The following is a 24024-nucleotide window of genomic DNA, read 5'->3' on the forward strand; positions in this document are numbered from 1 at the left end:
ATTGGTGTACAGTATATTATTCACTTTGCGACGGATTTGTCAAACTTAACAACACATGTAGAAAACAAGTGAATTTCTGGTCTAGTATTGAAGTTGTTGTCAAGGAGCTCACAATAAGGACGTCTGAAAACCAAATTGACCATAGAAACCAGATAAATGATTTATTGAATCAATTTAGAAAATCTCTTAATCTCTTCGATCTTTAATATTTCTCTGAGGCTCTTCTTGAGAATCCCTCAACTAGAATTTCAGGACAACCCGAATACTGAAAGAGAGGAGAGAGATTACGGTAAATCCACATTATAATGCATCATTAATGTATGGATTACATTGACTATCAAATCAATGGGGCTAGCTGGAGTGGTAATGTGTAAATGTAGCCTTTGAGATGAGCAGTGGGCTCTCTTACCATTTCCCAGCGTGCATGAGCTCAAAGCCCTCGCTGATCTGTCCAAAGGGCAGCGTGTGGGTCACAAACTCATCCACCTTGAGTTTCTTGTTCATGTACTCACTGACAAGTTTAGGAACACTCTCTACACTTTTATACCCTGTGAAAAGCAGATGCAAACAGCAGTAATACTTTGAAGTTGCCACATACAACTCAATGATTAATGATGCTGCTCCATTGATAACAAATATTCACAAATAATGCCGGCATGCAATGCCAGACCTGGGCAAAATAAGTATTTGAAATGGTTTCAAATATTAGTACCTTGAGGTATGCTTGATTTAATTTGTCAGGTACAATGGAACCAGTGTAATAGTCAGAGAAGTGCAAACACCACTCACTCATGAGGCAAACTAAATCAAGCACACTTCAAATCTTACACATATTTGAAATCATTTCAAATACAGTACCTATTTTGCACAAATACATGTTTTACAACACCAAACACAAGGTCATTTATTTATCAAGAGTCATTTTGGGTGCCATCTTAACAGCTCTAGGTAGTTATGCCACAACACTGTAAAACTCGCGTCACCTCCAAAAGCGGTTCCGGTCCAAGTGCGTCCGGTCACCAGTTGGAAGGGGCGAGTGGAGATCTCTTGGCCAGCTGCTGCCACCCCAATGATGACGCTGGTTCCCCAGCCTTTATGGCACGCCTCCAGAGCAGCCCTCTGGAATAAATGAAGCATTTCTCTGATACACAATGACAATACCATAACTTTGCTGTGGTGCCACTATAGGGAGTAAGGGAGATGACATTTGCTGGGATTAAGTAAGCGAGTTTGTTCAATATCTAAACCCTGGGGGGCTTTGCATTTTCTGAAAATCTTCACATGAGTGAAAGCCCTCCCAGTACACACTCTCCATTTCCTCCTCCATGCCAAAGAAGTATGCCATAATCATGATTTCCACACACTGTTGTGTACCACCTTTGAGAAGTGTGCACACATATTCAGTACACCATCGTTTGGGTCAATTCTAATATGTATTCACTAAGTACAAATGAAATGAAATTCAATTTCTTAATGGCCCTTTGTTATCCATGAGGATTTTTAATGAATTATTTGAATTTCAATCACTTATTGTATCGAGTGTATTTCAGTTTGAATTGACCTCAACCCTGAACTATACATTTGCAGTAGTACTCCAGTCTATACATGCGCACCATGTTCCAAATACACATTCATAGGCTCATATTTAAAATCCCTCTTCTCACCATAATCCCCACATTGCCCACACACTCAAAAGAGTAGTCCACTCCTCCGTCCGTCATCTCCACCAGAACTTCCTGGATAGGTTTGCTGTGGTCCTTAGGGTTCACAAACTCAGTGGCTCCAAACTCTTTGGCGATCTTAAACTTGTCTGGATTGAGGTCAATCCCAATTATCCTGGTCGCTCCAGCTGCTTGGCACCCCATGATGGCAGCAAGACCCAGCGCACCTAGGCCAAACACTGCACAGGTTGAACCAGCCTCAACCTGAAGGAACATGGACAGGTCACAGAATGACACCCCAAAAAAACTAGGTTAGACAGTTCTGTCTGGCTATACCTTAAATGTGAACCTAACCCCTACTGTTGGCTGGGATGTAAATAAAAGGAGTAGGGCTGTTGGAAATCTGCCACCTCTGACCACCATGGCGAAATTCAGTTTGGAGTTCCAAACAACAACAAAGCTGACCCAACTGACCTTGGCTGTATTCAGGGCCGCACCATAGCCGGTGGAGATCCCACAGCCCAGCAGGCACACCTTGTCCAGAGGCGCCTTCTCGTCCACCTTGGCCAACGATATGTCGGCCACAACCGTATACTCTGTAAACGTGCTGCATCCCATGAAGTGGAACAGGCTCTTCCCCTTGCAGGAGAACCGGGATGTCCCGTCTGGCATCAGTCCCTTACCCTGGGTCAGCCTGGGGTACATTAAAACATGGCTCTTGAAACTGACCAGTCAAAAAATCTTATTTAGAGAAAATAGAGTTAGCAGTGGTGTCTGTCCAGCTGACATTCTTTGATCACTAAAAGAGTGCTTTGTTTTGTATTGTAGCTTCAGTTTTATCAATTCCCAGAAACAAGCTTTCCTTTTTCACAATCTTCTGACATCAGTTGTAATGGCTGCTTGTGTGTTTTTTGTGATCGCATAGTGAAGGCTGAGGTGAAGTGTTGTGTTACTCTCAATGCTTGATAGTTTAGCCAAAAGCTGATTGTCGTGATTTACCTGATTTTTTGACAAAGGTTGGTTTTGGGATTAGTACAGAACTTGCACTCTCCGCACTGAGGGACGTACAGAGGGATCACAGTATCCCCTAAAAAGTACAAACAAAATAATTTGATCACATATTTATTTATTTAAATAAAATACTCATGACTATAGATTAGGATACATGTGACAACATGATAACATTTAGCAACCCTCTCTATGAGCCACTGTTACAACCTTACACTAGGTCTATGATAGGTATGTTAGATTGCCTTTAGACTAGATGCTTCATAACTGCCATACCACACCGCATAGCCCCAGAGGGCAGTGTTGCTCAGAAGTCCGATCTTGTCAATTGTACTTCCTGCATTTTTTATGCATTTCACATATGTATCATAAAACATGCAATAAACATAAATAATAGCTTTTAGCCCTTATAATAGACTATGGATAATATAATACCTTTATATTTACACATATTCCCTTATTTACACTTATTGCCTTATTGTGTTATTATTGTATTTTTATTTTTCACTCCTTTGATATTTTACTCCACTGCTGAAAGGTAACTTGCAAATAAGCATTTCATTGCACTGTTTACACGCCGCCGTATCCAGTGTGTATATGATGAATACACGTTTGATTTGATTTACAATGTAATGTATTTATAATGTATAATGTACAATATGTCAACCAGCCAGTCCTGGTTCCAGACAGGAAGCTGTAACACACCTAATTAAACTAATAATTAGTATAGGTATAGATAGCACCATTATTATTTGATTCTTTGAATGAGATGTGTTAATGCTATGCTTGAACTGCCCACACTGCTGTCTTCCAGGACAAGGATTGGATTGAATTTAAAAAAACAAAAAAACATCTTGTAACTGACACCTCATGATATCTTCAACCTTATTTTCTTACTCTGTATAAAATCCCGGCAGACACATTTAAATATGAGCATATAAGCAACAATGACTACCTGGTTTGAATTTGGTGACCCCCTCTCCAACACTCTCCACTATCCCAGCGCCTTCGTGGCCCAGCACAACGGGGAAGACTCCCTCTGGGTCCGAGCCACTCAGAGTGTAAGAGTCTGTATGGCAGATCCCTGTGGCAACAATCTGAAACACAGCACAGACTAGTAACTTGGGGCTCAAAGTACACATTTACTAGGATTTAGGATCAGTTTACCCTACCCCAATCCTACCCTTAAAGTGGCAATCTGGGATTGGTACATCCTATTAATTTAATTATATATACTCATTGATTCTCGGAAAATATAACAAATGCCTCATGAGCTTAGTTCAACTGTCTTACCCCCATCAGAACCCAAAATATAGGCTTCTTTTACTAAAACTATCATTTTCATTTCACCCTATATAACTGCAGTTCAATGCAATATAACTGCAGTACAGTGCAGTATGGATGCAGTACAGTGGAGCATAACTGCAGTGTGTCTTTAGTATTTCTTCAGTCAAATTGGAATGTAGTTCAACTGCAGTTAACATGGAGTTCAACTGCATTACCTACAGTTTAATGACAGTATATTTTTCAGTTTCGATGATTTACAGTTCAACTGTGGTACTACTATATTTCACTAGTGTTCATTATTTTGCTTTCCCCATCATCCCAGAAATGGAGACAGTGTGAAACACTACGCAGATGAGAAGATTTATTTTCAAAAATAGTTTTTCAGCTACATTAGCGACTCGTCACATTAGCCACGTTACTTGTACCGGTACACATGTCTCCAATATCCCAAAAAATATTGTATCACACAAAAGAATTAGCCTTCTATGAGTCTCCTATGGAGCTTCCAATACAAACTTTCTAAGTTTGTTGCCACTGCAGACAGCTTTGTTGTCATGGTATTCACTGATTATGATACAATCACCAGCGTATTAGATAAGGACAAAGGAGAAACTTCATCCCACAGGTTATTAGGGTAACTGATAGCTTTCATTCAAGGGTGCTTACGAAATCCTCATCTTCTCTGTCTAAATCATGTTAATAATTGAAAGGTAACTGGATTCCTGCCCTATTACACTTCCCATTCCCAACTCTCACTGTATGATGTGCGATTATTCTTATAGCACTGAAATGCATACTGAAACCTTCTGTTGAAAATACTTTTTAGTATTGTGCTGTCCACCAGTGATTTCACATTACATGACCTTATTGTGATCATTACCTTCACGCGCACCTCCCCTGCCTTAGGGGGTGCCACCTCCACGTCCTCCATGGAGAGAGGTTGACCAGCCTCCCATGCCACTGCAGCCTGGCATCGAATCACCTGCAATACACACACATCATCAGTCCATTAACTTCAAGTTATGTTTTGAACATAACTCACTGACAGATTTCCCCATCGACCCACATAAACAGACGTTTTTTCTCTATTGTTTTCCAGGGATTGTTAGAATTTGTTGCGATAGAGGACTGACTTCCTCCTCTTGCAAAACACATGCTGTCGGTCTTGTGTAAACCCTTCAATAACACCATTATTCATAGCTCCATTTGTCAGTTGAGAAACAAAAATCACTCAATTCAGTCGCAAGGATCAACATGACCTTTGAAGCTTCGCAAGACATACTTCTGGTAAAAGAGACTTCAGCACTCATGTTTACTGGCACACCCTGTTATTCTATATACAATAGCTGAGCCTGGAGAGCCGAATGATCCCTCCTACTTGCTCGTGTCTAAGTGCAGAAGAGTTTTGTTGATAACCTTTTTGAAGGAACATGGAAAAGAAATAATTTACAAAAAGTAGGTATGAAATAGAGAAGAAGGGAACACACTTACCTTCCCTGTGGTTGTCATGTTGTCTCTCCTTCAGAGGAAAAAAAGGTCAGTGCAATGTATAGGTCTTATCAGCCACAGTGGGACCAATCAGAATGCTAGGAATGTTCATGCAAGGCGTTTCAGTTGTCTACGTCAATACTCTCAACTGACTTCCTCTCCTTACCGCCCTCTTTTTTGGTGTGTTAGTTTTTTCAGATTGCTTTGATACCAATATCAGATATACAGTATGTGCTCAACTTTCAAAACGCTTAACACTTGTAACATAGCCTGTCAAAAGTTCAAAGCCTTCCATTATGCTTTCATTTATATGAGGACATCTTTCAAATTAGAATCATTGGCCCAAAATCTAAATGTATTCTGAAATGAACAAGAACATTTGCTTCAACCCTAACCTTAACTCAAAAGATAATCATAGATTCACTGTTAGTCATTCTACCAACCAGTTCATAAGATGGCAAAAAATAGATACATGTTTCAAGTAGTATAGTTTGGAGAGCAGAAGAGTAGTTAAAGTCCAAGTTGACTGTAAACACAATGATGGTTATGCTTAAAGTGTGTTGTAGTGTTTTTACAAACATTGCTGCCTGATGAATTATGTGAAGATTAGTGTATGAGTTGTTGTGTCAATTTGGAAAAGGACAAATGATTGTCTGGTCGGAGAAATTTGAAATGATGTCCTTGGATAAACCTTAATTTAGAACAAATCATGTCTTCATGGACACTTCAGACATGGAATATGTGTGTCTGTGAAATTGTGTATTATTAACTCATAGTGATATAATGTTTCTCAGTTTTTCAGCGGTAGGCTATATGGACACAGTGTGCTCACAAAACAAGGAGTGCAATTTGTGTCAATAATTTTCCGCTCTGGCACTGCGAGTTTACACTGAACGTATTTAACATGGTTGAAATGAGAGCCTTCATGAATATTTTTGCTACAAGAATAAAACAAATCACTGTTTTACTGCCCGTATCCAACGACTCATTTGTAGTTATGTACTGTCTGTATTTGATTGTTCTTTTTTGCCCCTGTCTGTCATATCATGTATCAGAGTTTGCTACAAATGAAGAGACACAATTGTGGACAATGGCTGTAAATCAGTAGGTAGAGTCGTATGTGACATTCCAAATATTAACATGTACTGTATTAAATACATTTGAATAGAATCAGTGGCTAGGGCCATGGGAGACATTCCATACATGAACACTCATCAAATACAGAGTGGTAGGCTTGCCCACTCTTCTCAAATACATTTGAATAGAATTAGTGGGTACAGCCGTGTGCAACATTCCACCAACATTAACCACAGTGGTGGAAGGTAAGAGAATTGTAGCGTATTTGGCATTCATAATGCCATTGTACTGGCCTCTTGGCACCGCCATCTCTACGAGGACATAGTGGTCACTCTCCTCAGTCACGACTCTTCTCTGTCTTGGCGCCTCAGTCGTGGAATGAGCTCCCAACCATTGTCAAGACGGAATCTTCCACCGTAGACTAAAGACCCATCTCTTTAGGGTACATCTGGGCTCTTCCTCCTAACACCCTACATTACCAGAACTGGGAATGAAAAAAATAAAGTTTTCTTCCATTCTTTAGCACTGTGACTGCCAAAGTTTTTACTTACGATGACTGATGTATAGTTGATTCACTTAATTAGACAAATGTACTTATTGTAAGTTGCTTTGGATAAAAGTGTCTGGTAAAAGATTTAAATGTAAAAAATGTTACCTGCTTTAACAGGGTGAACCACCTGGTGTCCCCCTACACCTTCTTCTGTGCAGGGATGAATGGCTTTGCATGCTGGATCGGACGGGGGGTCATTCTAGCATTATGTCACCTCAACTATTCACCAATACCCATGTAGCACAGTGACTTCTCCGCTGTGCTTTTCATCTGTATTACACGGCAGGGACTTCTTTGTAACTTTGCGATGCCCTTGAGATGCCACTTGCTCTGGTCTCTAAGCTCGTCGGCGCTTGTGTTGACTTTGTCTTTTAAATTTCATCAACTTTAATGTCCTCATGATGCTGAAGACCATCCTCCCATCTTCATCAGGGTAGCCATCAACCCCTTGGAAGTTGATGCTGCTAAGATGGCAGAGCCGATGCGGAAGGAGTGAAGTGTATAGATTTCCGGCCCACGACATAGGCATGCATAGCCCACAACATTGGCACGGAAGCTGGAGACGTGCAGCGAACCAGTATCTGGGCATAGGTGTTATCGTCTGTGGTCAACCTTGAAAATAGCGGGACATGGAAGAGAAGGGGATACAATGTCACTATTACTTTGAGAATTACAATTGAGTTCCTCTGCTACCTCTATCAAACTTAAGTGTTTGAGAGTAATCTACATAGCGACTTAAACACCTTCTTCTTAGAAGACATCAGCTGTGCACTAGAGGAAGAGTCAAAGAAACTGTTATGCTCTGGGGGAACAATCTTTCCTTTGTTTAGTGAAAATGTTGAATACAACAGACTCTGTTTTTTAAATACATACCACATCATACTAGTTCCTCATTTATGTTCCTCAACTTTTGTATTGGCTTACCTATAGTATGCATTTCCTCCAGTGATGTTAGACCACATCCATCAATGGTTGCAATAGTGAAGCATCAGAAATGAATGCCTCACCATGCCTGTATTAGATACACATTTATACAAAATTATGTTCTCAGCCTTTTGGAAATGTTTTCTCTTTTTGCATGCAGTGGAAGGAAAAGAATGCACAGAGGTTTGTACAGAACAGTATAGATATTTGTGAATAATTCATCAATGAACCTTTTTATTTTATTTTATTGTACCTTTTTTTTTTTTGCATGATGATGGATTTTATATTAATGGATGAAACAGAATGCACTTGAAACGTGAATTATTGTGGAAAATGTTATTTTTTTTATGTTATTCTAATAATTAGGCTCCAAAAATGTTGTGTTCACACATGTACACTATGAATGTTAACTTCTTGTCTTCTTTCAGATAATTCAAAATATCCACTATTCATGCATTAAAGGAAATCTAAGCTACATACCCACCATGGTTCATCCCTCCTCACAAACTTTGGATTTCAGTTTTAATTTCTTGACAACGCTGCATCAGACAGTTTTTCCTACACTATCATATTTGCATACTCTCGATCTAACAAGGTACAGTACTTGAGAGTTATTTATAATCATGGATTTAATCTTTGAACTATTTGACAAAATACTGATCTGTAGCGTAAAATTTATTTTATCCTATTTTTTGTTCAACAGATGCCATATCCAGGTTATAACTGACAATGCTTTCTACAATGTGAGGAATGTGACATCTTTGATTCTTACTGGCAACCCTATCAAAATCATTGGACCCAAAGCTTTCAATTCACTTCCAGGAGTACAGAGGCTTGTACTCGTGGATATTGGTCTCAGATCCTTGGAAGACTTGAGTATATGTCATCTTACCAAACTGCAACAGTTGAATATCGGGACAAACAATATACGCTCCATGTCCATTCCATTATGTGCAATTAATTTTACTAACTTCTGGTTACTGGATCTGCATGCCAATAGAATCACTATCATACGTGCACACCACACAACTACCTTGTCCAAAATGTCAAAAAATATTACATTGATACTGTCAAGAAATCCAATATTGATGATAGAGCCAGGTGCATTTCAGAAACTTCACCTGCAAGAGCTCAATCTTCGTGATACCTTTCCTTCCCTGAATGTCACCAAAAATAATCTCAAAGCACTTGGAGAACTTAGGGTGAGGAAGATACTACTTGGACGCTACAAAGAATCATTCAGGACTTCAACCTCAGATTTACATTTTTTGGATGGACTATGCACTATAAACTTTGAGGAAATATATTACTATCAAAAGGAGAGCGTTCCTCATCCCCATGAAGTGTTTGGCTGTATGTTGAATGCCACGCAAATCACACTTGTAAACGGTGCAATTGGAAATATGGCACATATTCAATTCAGACGAATAAAAGAATTGAATTTGATAGGTAGCAATGTAGACAGCATACCTGATCTGCAACTTTCACATCAACACACATTAGAGAGACTGGTCATTACGGCCAACGGACCACTAGGTTTTTTGAACGGCTTCGAAGATTTGCCTCACCTTCAGTACATAGACCTGAGTAATAACCGAATGACATTTAAAAGATGCTGTAAACGGTATTTCAGAGGCACCCCTCAACTGCGTTACATCAACATGAGCATCAATTCAGTCATTCGCTTTGATTATATGCCTTTCTCTGGATTGGAGAGCCTTGAGGTGTTGGATTTCCACCACACCAGACTCTATGATATAGGAGACTACCCAAGCATGACAAGTCTCACATGTCTTTGGTACCTTGACATATCCTATACTGGCATGACCTTTAAAAACCCACTGTCCTTGTTGGGTCTCATCAGCTTGAGAGTTCTCAAAATGTCGAATAACAAATTTCAAGGAGATACCTTTAATTTTATGTTTATGAATCTCACAGAATTGGAAACATTGGATATTTCAACCTGTGGCATCGAGGGCCTGCAGTGGGACACTTTTGATAGTCTCTGGCAGCTAAAACACTTGATTCTTAATGGAAACAAGTTGATGACATTAGATTTTTTGACCAATCCAAGCCTTGCTGGATTGACATGGGTGGACATGAGAGAAAATCACATTTCCACTGTTGTCTATAACACTCTTCAGAATTTGCCCAACAATCTCTCAGCACTGGACTTGTCCTACAATCCAATCGATTGCTCTTGCTCCAACATTGACTTCATTACTTGGATCATCAACCATAAAAACATGCTGAAACATTCCCATAACATTCTATGTAAAACATTGTCTCTTTCATCTGACAAGCCAGTGATGAACTTTGACACTAACCACTGTCTCCACATCTGGAGAGTTAATATAATAATGGGCACAGTTGTTGTAGTTGTATTACTTGCTGTGCCAGTCTTGGCCTACAAGTTCCAGTTCTACCTGCACTACTGCTGCATTTTGCTCCGATGCTACAAGGTCTCTCAAAACAAAGAATACTGTTACGATGCCTTTGTGATCTACTCCAACAAGGATGAAATGTGGGTTATGGAGGAACTGGTGGAGAACCTTGAGAGAAGATCCCCTTCGATTCAGCTGTGCCTCCATGTAAGGGACTTTGAAATAGGTGAGCCCATCGCCTCTAACATCATCAATGAGGGCATCATGAAGAGTCGCAAGGTCATTGTGGTGGTGTCGCAACACTTCATTGACAGTACATGGTGTCGCTTTGAATTCGAGGTGGCTCAGTCCTGGCTGCTGCTTGAAGGCAACCCCAACATCATCATTGTTATCTTGGAGGAGTTAGAGGAGAAGAGGACCAAGAAAGTGTTTGGGCTTCATAAGTACCTAAAAAGAAACTCTTACCTAAAATGGAGGGACAACCCAATTAGCAAGATGAGATTCTGGATTCGACTCAGGAAGGCTGTTATTGCCTAAACTGTTAAATTGAGCAATACTTTAAGGTGTATATTTAAAGCAATACTTTAAGGTGCCATTAAGGTGAATGATGAGAAGTTATTACAGTTTACTCAATCATTGAAATTGTGAGATCATCACTTCACTTCTGGGTGTGCCAAAAACTTGCATTCTCTATTTCTGTGCAACAAGCCCCAAGCATCATAGTGGTGATCACACACTTTTTCCTTTGAGTTGTAACTGTTTATAACCAACATTTAAGTTAACTGTCTATAAAATAATTATCAATGCTTTACAAACCCTGTATAATGGAATGTTTTACAAAGAGAGTCCAGTGATAGTGTGTGGTTTAACAACTATATATACTGTAGGTTTTCCTGGGTGCAACTGAGATAACAATAAAGACAGTGATACAAATGTCGAGCCAAGCAAACACTGTTATCTTATTATGAGTTTGAGAAAATGCATTAGCTACATTTCTAGCCACGTGTGTGAGTGCATGTGTGTGTGCAGGAGTGCTTTCAGGAACAGCAAATGGACCATAAATGACAGTTGAATTACACTTCCAAGATGGATAGCAGGTTGACTTTCAGTATGATTATTTGAAGTTCCCCATTCTTTGTGTTCTCCATTTTGCGTATCAATGCTTTTGTTCCTTATCTGCTCGGAATGGCACAATACATGTTGGCTGTATGGAAGTGGACTTTGCTCCCTTTCAAAGCCTCCTATGTTGTATAAACAAATAAAGACACATGGCTAGCTACAGATGGTGCTAGCTGGGAGAATCGCTCTCATTCAGCGATACAGTATATACATAAACCTTCTGACTCTGATTTAGAAGAAGAGACAGAGTTCCTACTACATTCTGCGCAAATTGTTACCGAATGGTGAGTTTAGCCTGTTTACCAGATCCACCATATCCTAGCAGAGGGGTTGTGCAGTAGTATGATGTTTGATGCGAAAATGTTTCGAATGTAGCTAACTTGCTACATTATCATACATGACACTAATCTATTAGATGTGCTTATAGTTTTGTCCATTTAATTACCAACTATTTAGCTACTGTTGAAAGGTTGAAAGCTACATGACGAAAGGTTTCTCCCTGCGTTGATCCCGCTCAATTTAGGCCCAGTGATTGTATGTGATGGAAAGTGGGGAAATGTTTAGATTAATGTATCTTGAAATTGCAATGTAATACATTTCTCATATCTTTTTGGTGCTTATTATACGCATACTAGTCCCCAAATAACATAATTATAAGGCAATCAGATAATTGACTTGCCAGACCCTTTAAACCATTTTCTATTTTGACTCTACTAATTTAACTTAGCATTACTTTTGATCGAGTGTTACCAGCCATGAGCAGCAGAGTCAACGACCCTCGCGACCAACATGTACAATAGGTTACCATTGGATATGCATTGGAGCAACAAAATAAAATAATTGAGTTATAACTGTTAACTAATTATAAACCATTTATAAATCCTTTACAAATGGTACCTTAATGTAAAGTGTTACCTAGGATAGAATAGAATACATCTTTATTGCATGAAAATGCAAATACGTCTGATGAGCATACAAGTACTGTACATTATATGATTTAGTCATAATGCATGATTGTGATTTTTGAATTTTTTGATAAATGACACATGTACAATGTAAGAAGGACAATTAGTTGCACAATAAACCACCAGGGGTACAAGAGTTCAAGCAACATACTGTATACAGAAGAACTATCTTATTATAAATCATACATACTGTAGACCATACATTACATGTTTTTATGGCTTTTTACAATTAGATGACATTTCAGGGTTTTAATATATTGGTTCATATAACAATGAAACTGGCTGAAATACAATGGGTAATAATAAAAATGGCTGTGTCAGCTAGCTTAGCATAATTTTGCCATCTAAATGCATACACAATTTAGACAGATAAGCCCAGTTTTTATTTAATTTTAGATACTGAGTAATCATATGCTGGGCCCCATTCATTCTGGAAATATGCCCCCCCCCCCCAATTTTGAAATGGATGTAGGGTTTCTGAGGAATTGCTGAATCTATTTATCTTAAATGCATCATTCAAAGTAGGGAAGTCTATGCCATTAAGTCCTCCCTGTTTAACATAATTAATCAATGCAGATTTTCTAAAGCATTATTAAAACATTAAAATGATATCCTGGCATGCTTATCACCAATGATAATGCATTATACCTATTACCATGTGTCGTGGCATAGATAGGTACTAAAAACAACACAAAGGGAAAGACAAAAAAATAAGACAGACCCATAGATTTTGTTTTTGAGACGATGAAATTAGTTTATTCAAACTATTTCAAAAAGGAAGGAGAGACAATAAAACATTATCATCATTGTAGATGTTACTTGTTCCATGGTTACTAAAAACTTGTTAACACATTAGCATGTTTACTAATGTGTGTTGGAAGTTAGGATGATCTTACTGTGGGGACACACTCATAACTGTACGAATGCTGCAAAACAAAGGAGAGAGAACAAACAGTTACTTATCTGAGAATGACATATGATTTCATATCTTTGATCTTTTATGAATGCTTCATACAAATCTTATAATGCACTTGTCTACCACCTGTATTTACCATATTATGAATATCGTATATCATATATTAAAGGCTGTTTTGATGGGCCATGAGCTGTTATGAATGTCATTGTGAAATAATTCAAAGAATTATCCACAGCTGATTTGTAGAATGTGCTGCCATTAGGTTTTTTCTGAAAAATCATTCAACATCTCTAGCTCCAATTTAATAAGTTGCAGATAAAGACAAACCACACTGCGGGTTCACTCAAAATGTTCAAACGGTACTAGACAGGTGGGGTTTTACAGCAATATCCAATTACACTGTCGAGTAACAGCTTGTGGCATATCAGCTTAAAGCCACAATTTGGTGTTGGTGAAATGACGAATTGGCTGGCCCAATCGGAGCAAACACAAAAACACAGAAAGAATGATGTTTTAGTAAAAGTAACCAGAGCTACACAACTGCTCTCAACAGGTTAGTTTAAGGAAGAAGTGTATAAACAACAAGCAGTGCAGTTTGTCAGTGTGCTGCTGAAACCTCAAACCTCACTATACTTTCACTGTAAAACTAAGTAACTTTTGAGGACAGTCACTTTATTTGCTATTCATTGATTTGGGGCATCAGTCACATAGATGAAGCACAGAACAAACACAACTGAATGAAGGTTACCATTCCCCAGTCTTCATCAGCTCGATGGCATCATTGACCTGTGCCAGGGTCATGTTGTGGGTGACAAACTCATCCAGCTTCACCTTCTTCTCCAGGTAGGCATTCACCATCTCAGGCACGCCGTCCTTACTCTTAAAACCTGTCACACACGTAAACAGACTCAGATATGTAAACACAAAAAAAAAAACACTTACAGAAATATTACACTCTCACACCAAAAATGAAACATGGTAAAACATAAATGATTTGAATATATGAATCATTAATGTAATGTAATTGAATTATGAATTATGGAAAACATAATTTAATTTCACAATTTACTGCTCTGTAATGGTACATGTGACAGTTGATTGACAGATGGCTGACCTCCAAACAGAGAGCCTTTCCAGGTGCGTCCGGCAATGAGCTGAATGGGTCTGGCAGCAAAGTCATCTACGTCTGTCCATCCGACCAGCACACTCACTCCCCAACCCTTAACGCATGACTCTAAGGCACTCCTCTAGAGAGGGAGAGGTAGAGAGGGGAGGGGTGGGGGCACTGGGATTAATCCCCTTTCCACAGTATATCACTTTTTCCATCACGCACACGCACACAAACAACTCAAAAGTAGTTTTACCCACAATGGAATACACCTTTCACCCTTCCTTGACCACGTTACACACTCACCATCATGCACAATACAAACACCCCACCTCCTCACATAAACATGCACGCACTCCCCGAACTCACCATCACGGCCACATTCCCCACACACTCCAAGGAGAAGTCCACTCCTCCATTAGTCATCTCAGACAGCACTTGGTTGATGGGTTTACTGTGGTCTTTGGGGTTGACAAACTCTGTGGCGCCAAAGACTTTGGCCTTCTCAAACTTGTCTGGGTTGGTATCGATGGCGATTATCCTTTTGGCTCCCGCAGCTTGGCAGCCCATGACAGCGGCCAACCCCACAGCCCCTAAACCAAACACAGCACATGTGGACCCCGGTGCCACCTAAGGGGAAAGATATCAGTGACACTTAGAGCCAACAGCTATAATGCATTATAATGTAAGTCATTTAATTGTTATGTTTTATCAGGAGTTTTATTCTGATAAAATCAGTCATCTTAATCAGTCATCTTTCCTTCAAGTTTTGAATTGTGTGTTAGTTTGAGATCTTGTCTGCAAGAAAGCTGCTTATTGTCAATGTTGATAGGTCAGTTTAATAGTGGAACTCAAACACACACAAACACACAAACACATACAGTACCTTGGCTGTGTTAACGGCAGCTCCGTAACCTGTGCAGACCCCACAGCCGAGGAGACAGACCTTGTCAAGGGGGGCTGAGGGGTGGATCTTGGCCACAGAGATTTCGTTGAGCACGGTGTACTCTGAGAAGGTGCTGGTCCCCATGAACTGCAATATCTTCTGCCCCTTACAGGTGAACCGGGTATCTGAATCGGACATCACATCGTACCGATCACTGGCCCTAGAGAGAGGTTTATGTTTAGAACAAGAATAGGACGGGCCGTTTAGTGGCGTAGCACACTAATACATGTACCACATAAAAGAACAAGATTAGGACTCATAGGCTTGAAGAGGAACTGAAGCGAAAAAACTACTTTTCCTGTTGAAAACGATCTATGTGGCCTTGGTAATAGTCATATCCAGCAATTCTTGCCCCAAAATTTACTAAAAAGTGTGAAAATGATACTTGCTCCCTTTGCCACAAGTAAAAGCAAGAGAATAAGCACTAGGCAGCTGCGAATGATCATGAGGAAAACTTGAGGCAGAGACAGAAAAGGCTCACTGACCAATCATTACAAGAATGTGCTCATGTAATAATGGGTTTGAATATGTAACCTCACCAGCCCTTCTCACACTGGTTGGTCCTTGGGTCCTTGCAGAACCTGCATTCTCCACACTGGGAGATGAACAGAGGGATGACCTTGTCTCCTAAAAGAAGAAAAGGATTCTTGGTAATAAGACCGTACTGAGATCTCTTATTTTATTTAATGATATTTAATGACCAGATATGGGTCGAAATAGTATTTGTTTTCTGTCCACTACTTAGCAAACTACAGTGGCTTCGGAAAGTATTCAGACCCTTTCACTTTTTCCACATTTTATACGCAATTTAAAATGGATTAAATTAGATATTTTTTGCCATCAATCCACGCAGAATACCCCATAATGACAAAGCCACACATTTTTAGAAATTTCCGCAAATTTAGGAAAATGTAAATACAGAAATACCTAATTTACATAAGTATTCAGACCCTTAAAATTAGCTCAAATGCAAACATTTTGTTAACAAGTCACTCAATAATTAAATTGAGTCCATCTTAATGCAAGGATAATAGTTCATGTGATTTTGTAATTAATATATTTGTTTTTATAGGGTCTCTGATTTAGGAATCAATTACAACACTTTGTGGTTGTCATTACACACGAGTAATGGTTTGATGGTTTGGAACCACTACAACCCACTGAGATCAACTTTACAAGTGAGACTCCTGACCTGGTTGGAACTTGGTCACTTTAGGTCCCACACTCTCCACAATCCCAGCCCCCTCATGACCCAGGACACAAGGGAAGCCGTCCTTGTGCTTCCCTTCAAACAGGTGGTATAGGTCAGTGTGACACACCCCTGAAGCCACGATCTGCACTCAACAGGAGAAAAAAAACAAATGAAGGCTGTGGTCCTGAAATGCATTGGTAAATGTTTGTTTGAAATCTTCTATTGGAATATATGCCAATATGTACTGAAATTATATAAAAATATTTACTTCATTTATTCAACTAAAATGTGTGTTCTTATTCAGTGCCTTCAGTAAGTATTCACCCCCTAGACTTTTTCCACATTTTGATGTGTTACAACCTGACTTCAAAATAGATTTAATAGATTTTTTTTGTCACTGATCTACACAAAATACCCCATAATGTAAAAAAAAAAGTTTTATACATTCTCAAGTGAACTCATTAGGAGTTATGTGTACTCATATGGGCTTGCTTGGAATTTATATTCATGAGGGCTTGTGTATGTTCATGATTTTGCATCTTTCTCACCTTGATACGAATCTCATGTGCTTGTGGAGGGGCCACTTCAATTTCCTCCATCACCAGGGGTTTGTTTGGCTCCCAGGCCACTGCAGCCCTGCACTTAATCACCTAGAAGATCAAATACAGAAACATCTGGTCTGGTCTCGGGTGTAAGCAAATGCCTCAAAAACTCATTGGATGGCACTTCATCATACAGCAAGACAATGACCCAAAACATACTGCCATAGCAACTAGGGATTTTTTTCAGGGCCAAAGGTGGAAAGGTCTTGACTGGCCAAATCAATCTTCACCATCACCAGAGAAGATACCCAGTGTCTGGTGGGGTCAATGGGTCGCAGACTTCAGGCAGTTAATGCATGCAAAATATTGTCCATCAAATACTAAACATGAGTGCTTAATTTGGACATTTCATGAATCTGTCCCATTACTTTTGGGTAACCTGTAATTGGATAAAAAATAGGGGGACTATGCATAAAAAGTGATGTCATTTCTGAATAGTGAAACCAATATGTACGCCAATACCATCAAATAAAAGCTGAGAATCTCTACTTTAACTTTATAGTAATTGTTTGATTTCAAATGCTTCACTGTCACATTACTTAGGCAGGGCACTGTATATAATAACTGCTTCTTGGCCTTATCACAAAAATGTATTCTCAGCAGATGTCATTAGTTTTGAAACAGCAATTTGGATAGTTTCACAATGTCTGCCAAGCAACAACATACTGTTTTTCTCTTTAGGCACTGAGTGGTGTACGTGCGTGCGTGCGTGCGTGCGTGCGTGAGTGTGTGTGTGTGTGTGTGTGTGTGTGTGTGTGTGTGTGTGTGTGTGTGTGTGTGTGTGTGTGTGTGTGTGTGCGTAGTATCCTCCCTCACCAGTTTGTTGGGAGATCAGATAGTTTGATTGAGTCAGTCAAAACAGAGCAGCAGACGGCAGCCAATCAGTTTGCAGAGTCAAGGTCAGTTGCTGTGAGATTGCACTATTATACTGAATTGCATTAACAGAATACTGTATCTATTTGTGTAGTGTGTGTACGTGCGTGCGTGCCCACTTAAGCTCTTGTGTAATTCAAAAGGTTGTCAGTCTGGCGTAATCTTAGTTGAACTTGGAAAGCCAATACTCATGTACTATAATAAGCCAACACCCCCTTTGTTACAATATTTTTTTATAAACTCACCAAATATAATCAAAAAACTTTTGATCATATTTAATGCATCATTTCAAAATGTCATTGTCAATAGATCACAGCCGCTTTCCCCTCAGTATTAATACATGATGGTACAGTATATTTATGCAGAGAATGTTTATATGATTATTACATAAGGACATCATGCATATCTCCCAATAACCATATGAGATATATAACAGATCTAACATTACAGCACACAAAAAACATTCAAACACAAATGAAAGAAAAGTGACTCAAATTGCAGTAGAGAGAATATAGAGAGATACATACTTTCCCTGCCGTTGACATCTCTAATTTTCACCTTTTCAGCCAGTGAGTTAGAAGAGCAGAACGTTTCAGCAAAGAGTTGTGTGAGAGGTGAGATGTACGACCCTTACATACTGCAGACCTCCCGGAAAAAGAGAGAAATGTTCAAAGAAGGAGGAGCTATCTATCTGGTTGTTAGCTATTACTACTTTTTATGGGACAACCCATTGCCACTGTCTGGTTACAAAGTGTTACTGTATTCAGATCTTACGATTTTTTATTGTCACAGGAGTACCTTCTCAAGTGACTCACATGTCTGTCTGGTAAACTTTGATACAACTTTCACTCATCTATAATTGTGGCTTTATGACCAAATGCAGTTATTCTTAACTTGACTGAACTGAACTGCATGGGCTCCTCTGACAGTGTTGTCATTCTCTTTGCTTCTTAGTGCAAGACATCTCCTCTGCCTTTACAGTACATATCGAAAAGTACATTCCTGAAATACAGTTCTTACACTTTTTCTCAATTGCTTGAGCACATTTCTTGAAATAATATTTCACTTCTCAAAACAGTAACACGCTACCCTAAACAGTTAACACGTTTGCCAAAACAATATGGGTCTATTGCAACCATCTTTATTTTCCCAGTCATTGGAAATAAAAACAATATTGCAATTTCTTTTGCTCATACAATTTTAATTTACTTAATATTAACAACATTGAAAATGAACACACCGTTCTCCATTGGCCATAACTTTGGCCTAGGCCGACTTCATTGTGGTAAATTGTCCTCATTTATGGCGTAGCAGGGCAACATCATACGTTATATCATGTAGCTGTCAATATGTTAATTAAATCTGATATCTGACAATCACTTTGCATGATATAGCCTCAGCTGAGAGCACAAGGGGGAGGGGCACTGTGGGGCCATGCCAGGGACCACGAGGGGAACTGAGAAGTGATATTCTCCACCTATTTGAAGCTTAGCCTACCTGTCTGTCTTTCAAATTTTATTTCACATCTGAGACAAAATACATTGTATTACTAAATGAGCATTCCTACCTGCAAACACATGTTACAATAATGTGTAGCCATTTGACAGTGCTCTGCATAACTAATGAAGCAGTGAAGCATTTTTTCTTCCCTTGGCTCTACACTCCAAAAAGTGGGTAATTGTAATGATGATGTTTCTGATATTGAAGAATAATATCCAATGATGCGTAGAATAAGGTGGATACTCAAATTGAAAGTTAAATAAAAACAATTTATTAGTCAGATCGATCTGGGACACCAAACTACTGTCCAAGAGAATGGTCAGCAGGGAAGTGCCAAGTACAAAGAGTTTGCAGTCAATGTTACAGTAAGTAATAAACAGAAACCAGGACATAAGGCTCATCTCAGTTAGGCGCCAGTGAGTCTGACATGTTATCAACAGAGATCTTGGGGTCTGGTACCCCTTGTTGTAAACCACATTCCAAAAAAAACCATGTGCTTAATTGACCAATCCCCATGATTCTGTTACTAGTCCGACATTAGCTCTGGAATGTGTGGTTGTCAAGCTAGCTGTCAGGATTCTAACTGTTACAACATGTGTTGTTATGGTAGTTTCAGAGTGGAAAAAGTAAGTGGATCAGTTTACCCCCAGCTGGTTCACTTTACCCCCTTGATTTCTCTGGTCTGTCTCAGTTTACCCCTAAGCTGGGGTAAAGTGAGACACAAGACCACTTTTTTTTAAACAATCATATTCTCACTGCCCTTCTTCCTGAATACATTCTGATAATTTCCATTGCTAGGAAACATCCTGAATTAATGGGAAATGTGTAAATTGTACTGATATATCATTTTAGCTCGCTTAGAGGGGAGCAAATGTAAAAAATGTCTCACTTTACCCCACTCTCCCCTACAAAGAGTTTGCAGTCAATGTTACAGTAAGTAATAAACAGAAACCAGGACATAAGGCTCATCTCAGTTAGGCGCCAGTGAGTCTGACATGTTATCAACAGAGATCTTGGGGTCTGGTACCCCTTGTTGTAAACCACATTCCAAGGATCAGGAAAATACGTTCTAACAGTTGTACTGCTGTATGATGAAGCACCGTCCAATGAGTTTGGAGGCATTTGCTTGTACTTGGGCTGACAAGATGTTTCTTTATACTTCAGAATTCATCCTGCTGCTGCCGTCAGCAGCTACATCATCAATGAAGACAAGTAAGCCTGTTCCAGTGGAAGCCATACATACCCAATAACACCCCCTCCACCTCCCCCCTCCACACTCATTGGATGGCCCAAAACATACTGCCATAGCAACTAGGGATTTTTTCAGGGCCAAAAGTGGAAAGGTCTTGGCTGGCCAAATCAATCTTCAGATTTAAATCCAATTCAACATGCATTTCATTTCCTGATGGTAAGATTTTAGGAAAAAAGACTTTAAAACAATCAACAACTGAATATGGCTGCAGTACAGGCCTGGCAGATCATCACCAGAGAAGATAGCCAGTGTCTGGTGGGGTCAATGGGTTGCAGACTTCAGGCAGTTATTGCATGCAAAATATTGTCCATCAAATACTAAACATGAGTGCTTAATTTGGACATTTCATGAATCTGTCCCATTACTTTTGGGTAACTTGAAATTGGGTACCCTGAAAAAATAGGGGGACTATGCATAAAAAGTGATGTCATTTCTGAATAGTGAAACCAATATGTACACCAATACCATCAAATAAAAGCTGAGAATCTCTACTTTAACTTTATAGTAATTGTTTGATTTCAAATGCTTCACTGTCACATTACTTACGCAGGGCACTGTATATAATAACTGCTTCTTGGCCTTATCACAAAAATGTATTATCAGTCAATGTCAATAGTTTTGAAAAAGCAGTCTGGATAGTTTCACAATGTCTGTACCTATACCTTTCTGTTTTTCTCTTTAGGTACTGAGTGTGTGTGTGTGTGTGTGTGTGTGTGTGTGTGTGTGTGTGTGTGTGTGTGTGTGTGTGTGTGTGTGTGTGTGTGTGTGTGTGTGTGTGTGTGTGTGTGTGTGTGTGTGTGTGTGTGTGTGTGTGTGTTCTAGAGAGGGACTGTCACTGGTTTCAAGCCCACTCAAGCTTTTGTGTAATTCAAAAGGTTGTCGGTCTGGCGTAATCTTAGTTGTAGATTACATACAAGCCAACACCCCCTTTGTTACAATAATTTCTTACAAACTCACTCAACATTACACAAGGACATGCATATCTCTCAATAACCATATGAGATATATAACATATCTAACATTAGAGCACACAAAAACATTCAAACACAAATGAAAGAAAAGTGACTCAAATTGCAGTAGAGAGAGAGAATATTGAGAGACATACAATGCTTTCGGAAAGTATTCAGAGCCCTTCACCTTTTCCACATTTTGTTGTGTTATAGACTCAATTTAAAATGGATTAAATTAAAAGTGGTCCTCTGTGGCTCAGTAGGTAGAGCATGGTGCTAACATCCTTAGGTTATGGGTTTGATTCCTGCTAGGACCATATATACTGAAATGTATGCACTCACTGCAATGTAAGTCGCTTTGGATAAAAGCGTCAGCTAAATGGCATATATTATTATAAATGAATTTGCAATCAATCCACACACAATACCCCAAAATGACAAAGCGAAAACAGGTTTTTAGAAATTTCTGTAAATTTATTAAAATTGAAATACAGAAATACCTCATATACATAATGTTAATTAACTACCTCTACTTGTTCAATAGCCTCCATGACGCAAATGTTTTATTGTTGTACGATTGGGACTATTTAACTACAGACATTATTGGTTTCTCAGTACAACTCACTTTTCATCAAACTGGTAACACGTGTGTGGCTCCTAGCAATCACTTTGAGGTAGGCGTTGATGTTTTAAAGTAATTTTTAAAACATTATCGCTAATGCAGGGTGGAAACTCAATTGCTCTTAGATAAACACAGCAATCAACAAAGTCAAGGTGACCAATCTATGTTCTATACTTCAAATATAATAAAACTCTTTCTGTACATGTGTCTAAAGAATACCAATCTAATCAGAACACCCTCTCGTCACACTCAGATTGCTCATAGGGTGTTTCCATAATAACACAAAAACTCTTGAATGGCAACATACTCTCTTTGTCTCTCTTAGTTAGTCCAAAGGCCCCCCACTCCTAAACTATTATGGCTTGAGCTAGGTAGCTCATTATTTATGTATATTCACATTATATGGTCCAAAACCTTTGCCATGTTTAAGAAATATTCATATTCAAAGTTCTTTTTTCAGTTGGTCAACTGACCAAATTTTCCATAACCACGTTCTATGTTGCTGTGTTATTGATATCACTGGGCTTGTTTAGGGTTAAGCAATAACACATGAGAGGGTATGCTTATGGCTTAGGGTATGGATATCGGAACGGATATAGCACACCCTTGAGTGTGTTATTGTCACAAGAGGAGTGGTCACTCTACACCCAACCAGAGGGAATTACTTTTCTCAGACAGCAGCTTCTTAAAGATTCCAGACAAACACACAAGCAGACAGAGCAAGTACCAGAAAAATATATCTTTATTATAATTTACAATTAGGCACAATTCATAAATAGGGGATTTGAGCAGAACCATGAGGTGGTTTATTGACATTCCTTGGTCAATCCTGAAACGTGCAAGAAAGCGGTGGTGGATTCACTGTAAACACAGTTCACAAGGTAGAATATTCATATATATGTACCTAGATGATGTAGGAAAACATCTGGCCTTGTATGGGTGCTAACACGCTTAAAGAAAGGGCTGTTGCATTTAGAAGACCCTGCCCTATAATATGGATAAGAAGGGTGCTGTAATACATGGGTAATCGCTAGAATATCCCCCGTCTGATCCAGGATGCAAGTAATTTGTCCCTGCACTGAAGAAGGTGCAGGGGGACACTGGGAGGGTTTTTCCTGATACACAGATCACATAGTTGCAATGATGTTGGATGGTTCTGTTGTTCTGCACCATGATATATGGACTAAATATAGCAGCAGCTGACACTAAGTAGACATGTGATTGTCCTCCATTAAAATGTAATTGTTCTCCATTATCTATCCACATTATCTACTCCCCCCATACCCAAAAGGGTATACTAAGACTAATAGACTACCCCCCTATGGGCCTCTAGCGCCCTAGGCTCTCCTCCAACCACCGTTAGGCAGGGCCCAAAGAAAAGAACAGGTACTCTCCCATGCTACATGATTCAAATGTTGCCCCCCTCAACCACCCAGCCAAAAACCTTGTAAGCCCATGCTGTGACCATGAGGCGTATCTTATTTGGAAATTAACCATAAAAGAATAAATAAAAGATAAACAAACAAAACTTTTTTTTTTTTTTACCAATCATAACACTGATGCCTGTCTCCAAAAACTACAAGTGTATCCAGTTTTATTT

At 39.2% G+C, this 24024-nt stretch overlaps 4 protein-coding genes across 4 annotated transcripts; 2 read left to right on the forward strand and 2 right to left on the reverse strand.

The window, feature by feature from the left end:
* Window positions 1–135: 135 nt before the first annotated feature.
* LOC310813792 (alcohol dehydrogenase class-3 chain L) lies at window positions 136–5529 on the reverse strand. Its single transcript, XM_083682911.1, has 9 exons — window positions 5448–5529; window positions 4837–4938; window positions 3625–3766; window positions 2661–2748; window positions 2136–2355; window positions 1665–1925; window positions 984–1119; window positions 410–548; window positions 136–265 (listed from the first exon to the last, which is right to left on the reverse strand). Exons 1-9 carry the CDS (start codon window positions 5463–5465, stop codon window positions 241–243), a joined length of 1131 nt encoding a protein of 376 aa, XP_083539037.1. The 5' UTR covers window positions 5466–5529; the 3' UTR covers window positions 136–240.
* A 2951-nt stretch (window positions 5530–8480) lies between these two features.
* Window positions 8481–9886, forward strand: LOC310814618 (toll-like receptor 4; the record flags this gene model as incomplete). Its single annotated transcript, XM_083684112.1, has 3 exons — window positions 8481–8590; window positions 8699–9197; window positions 9860–9886. The coding sequence occupies 3 exons, from the start codon at window positions 8481–8483 to the stop codon at window positions 9884–9886; spliced, it is 636 nt and encodes a 211-aa protein (XP_083540238.1).
* A 208-nt stretch (window positions 9887–10094) lies between these two features.
* On the forward strand, window positions 10095–10916 carry LOC310814619 (toll-like receptor 4; the record flags this gene model as incomplete). Its single annotated transcript, XM_083684113.1, has 1 exon — window positions 10095–10916. The coding sequence occupies one exon, from the start codon at window positions 10095–10097 to the stop codon at window positions 10914–10916; it is 822 nt and encodes a 273-aa protein (XP_083540239.1).
* Window positions 10917–13246: 2330 nt separating this feature from the next.
* Window positions 13247–18724, reverse strand: LOC310813791 (alcohol dehydrogenase 1-like). The gene is made up of 9 exons (XM_083682910.1): window positions 18628–18724; window positions 17174–17275; window positions 16626–16767; window positions 15973–16060; window positions 15374–15593; window positions 14857–15117; window positions 14494–14626; window positions 14128–14266; window positions 13247–13389 (listed from the first exon to the last, which is right to left on the reverse strand). The coding sequence occupies exons 1-9, from the start codon at window positions 18643–18645 to the stop codon at window positions 13356–13358; spliced, it is 1137 nt and encodes a 378-aa protein (XP_083539036.1). The 5' UTR covers window positions 18646–18724; the 3' UTR covers window positions 13247–13355.
* Window positions 18725–24024: the final 5300 nt, after the last annotated feature.

This window comes from Argentina silus (assembly GCF_951799395.1).
Source record: "Argentina silus genome assembly, chromosome: 13".
In the NCBI taxonomy this organism is placed as follows: Eukaryota; Metazoa; Chordata; class Actinopteri; order Argentiniformes; family Argentinidae; genus Argentina; species Argentina silus.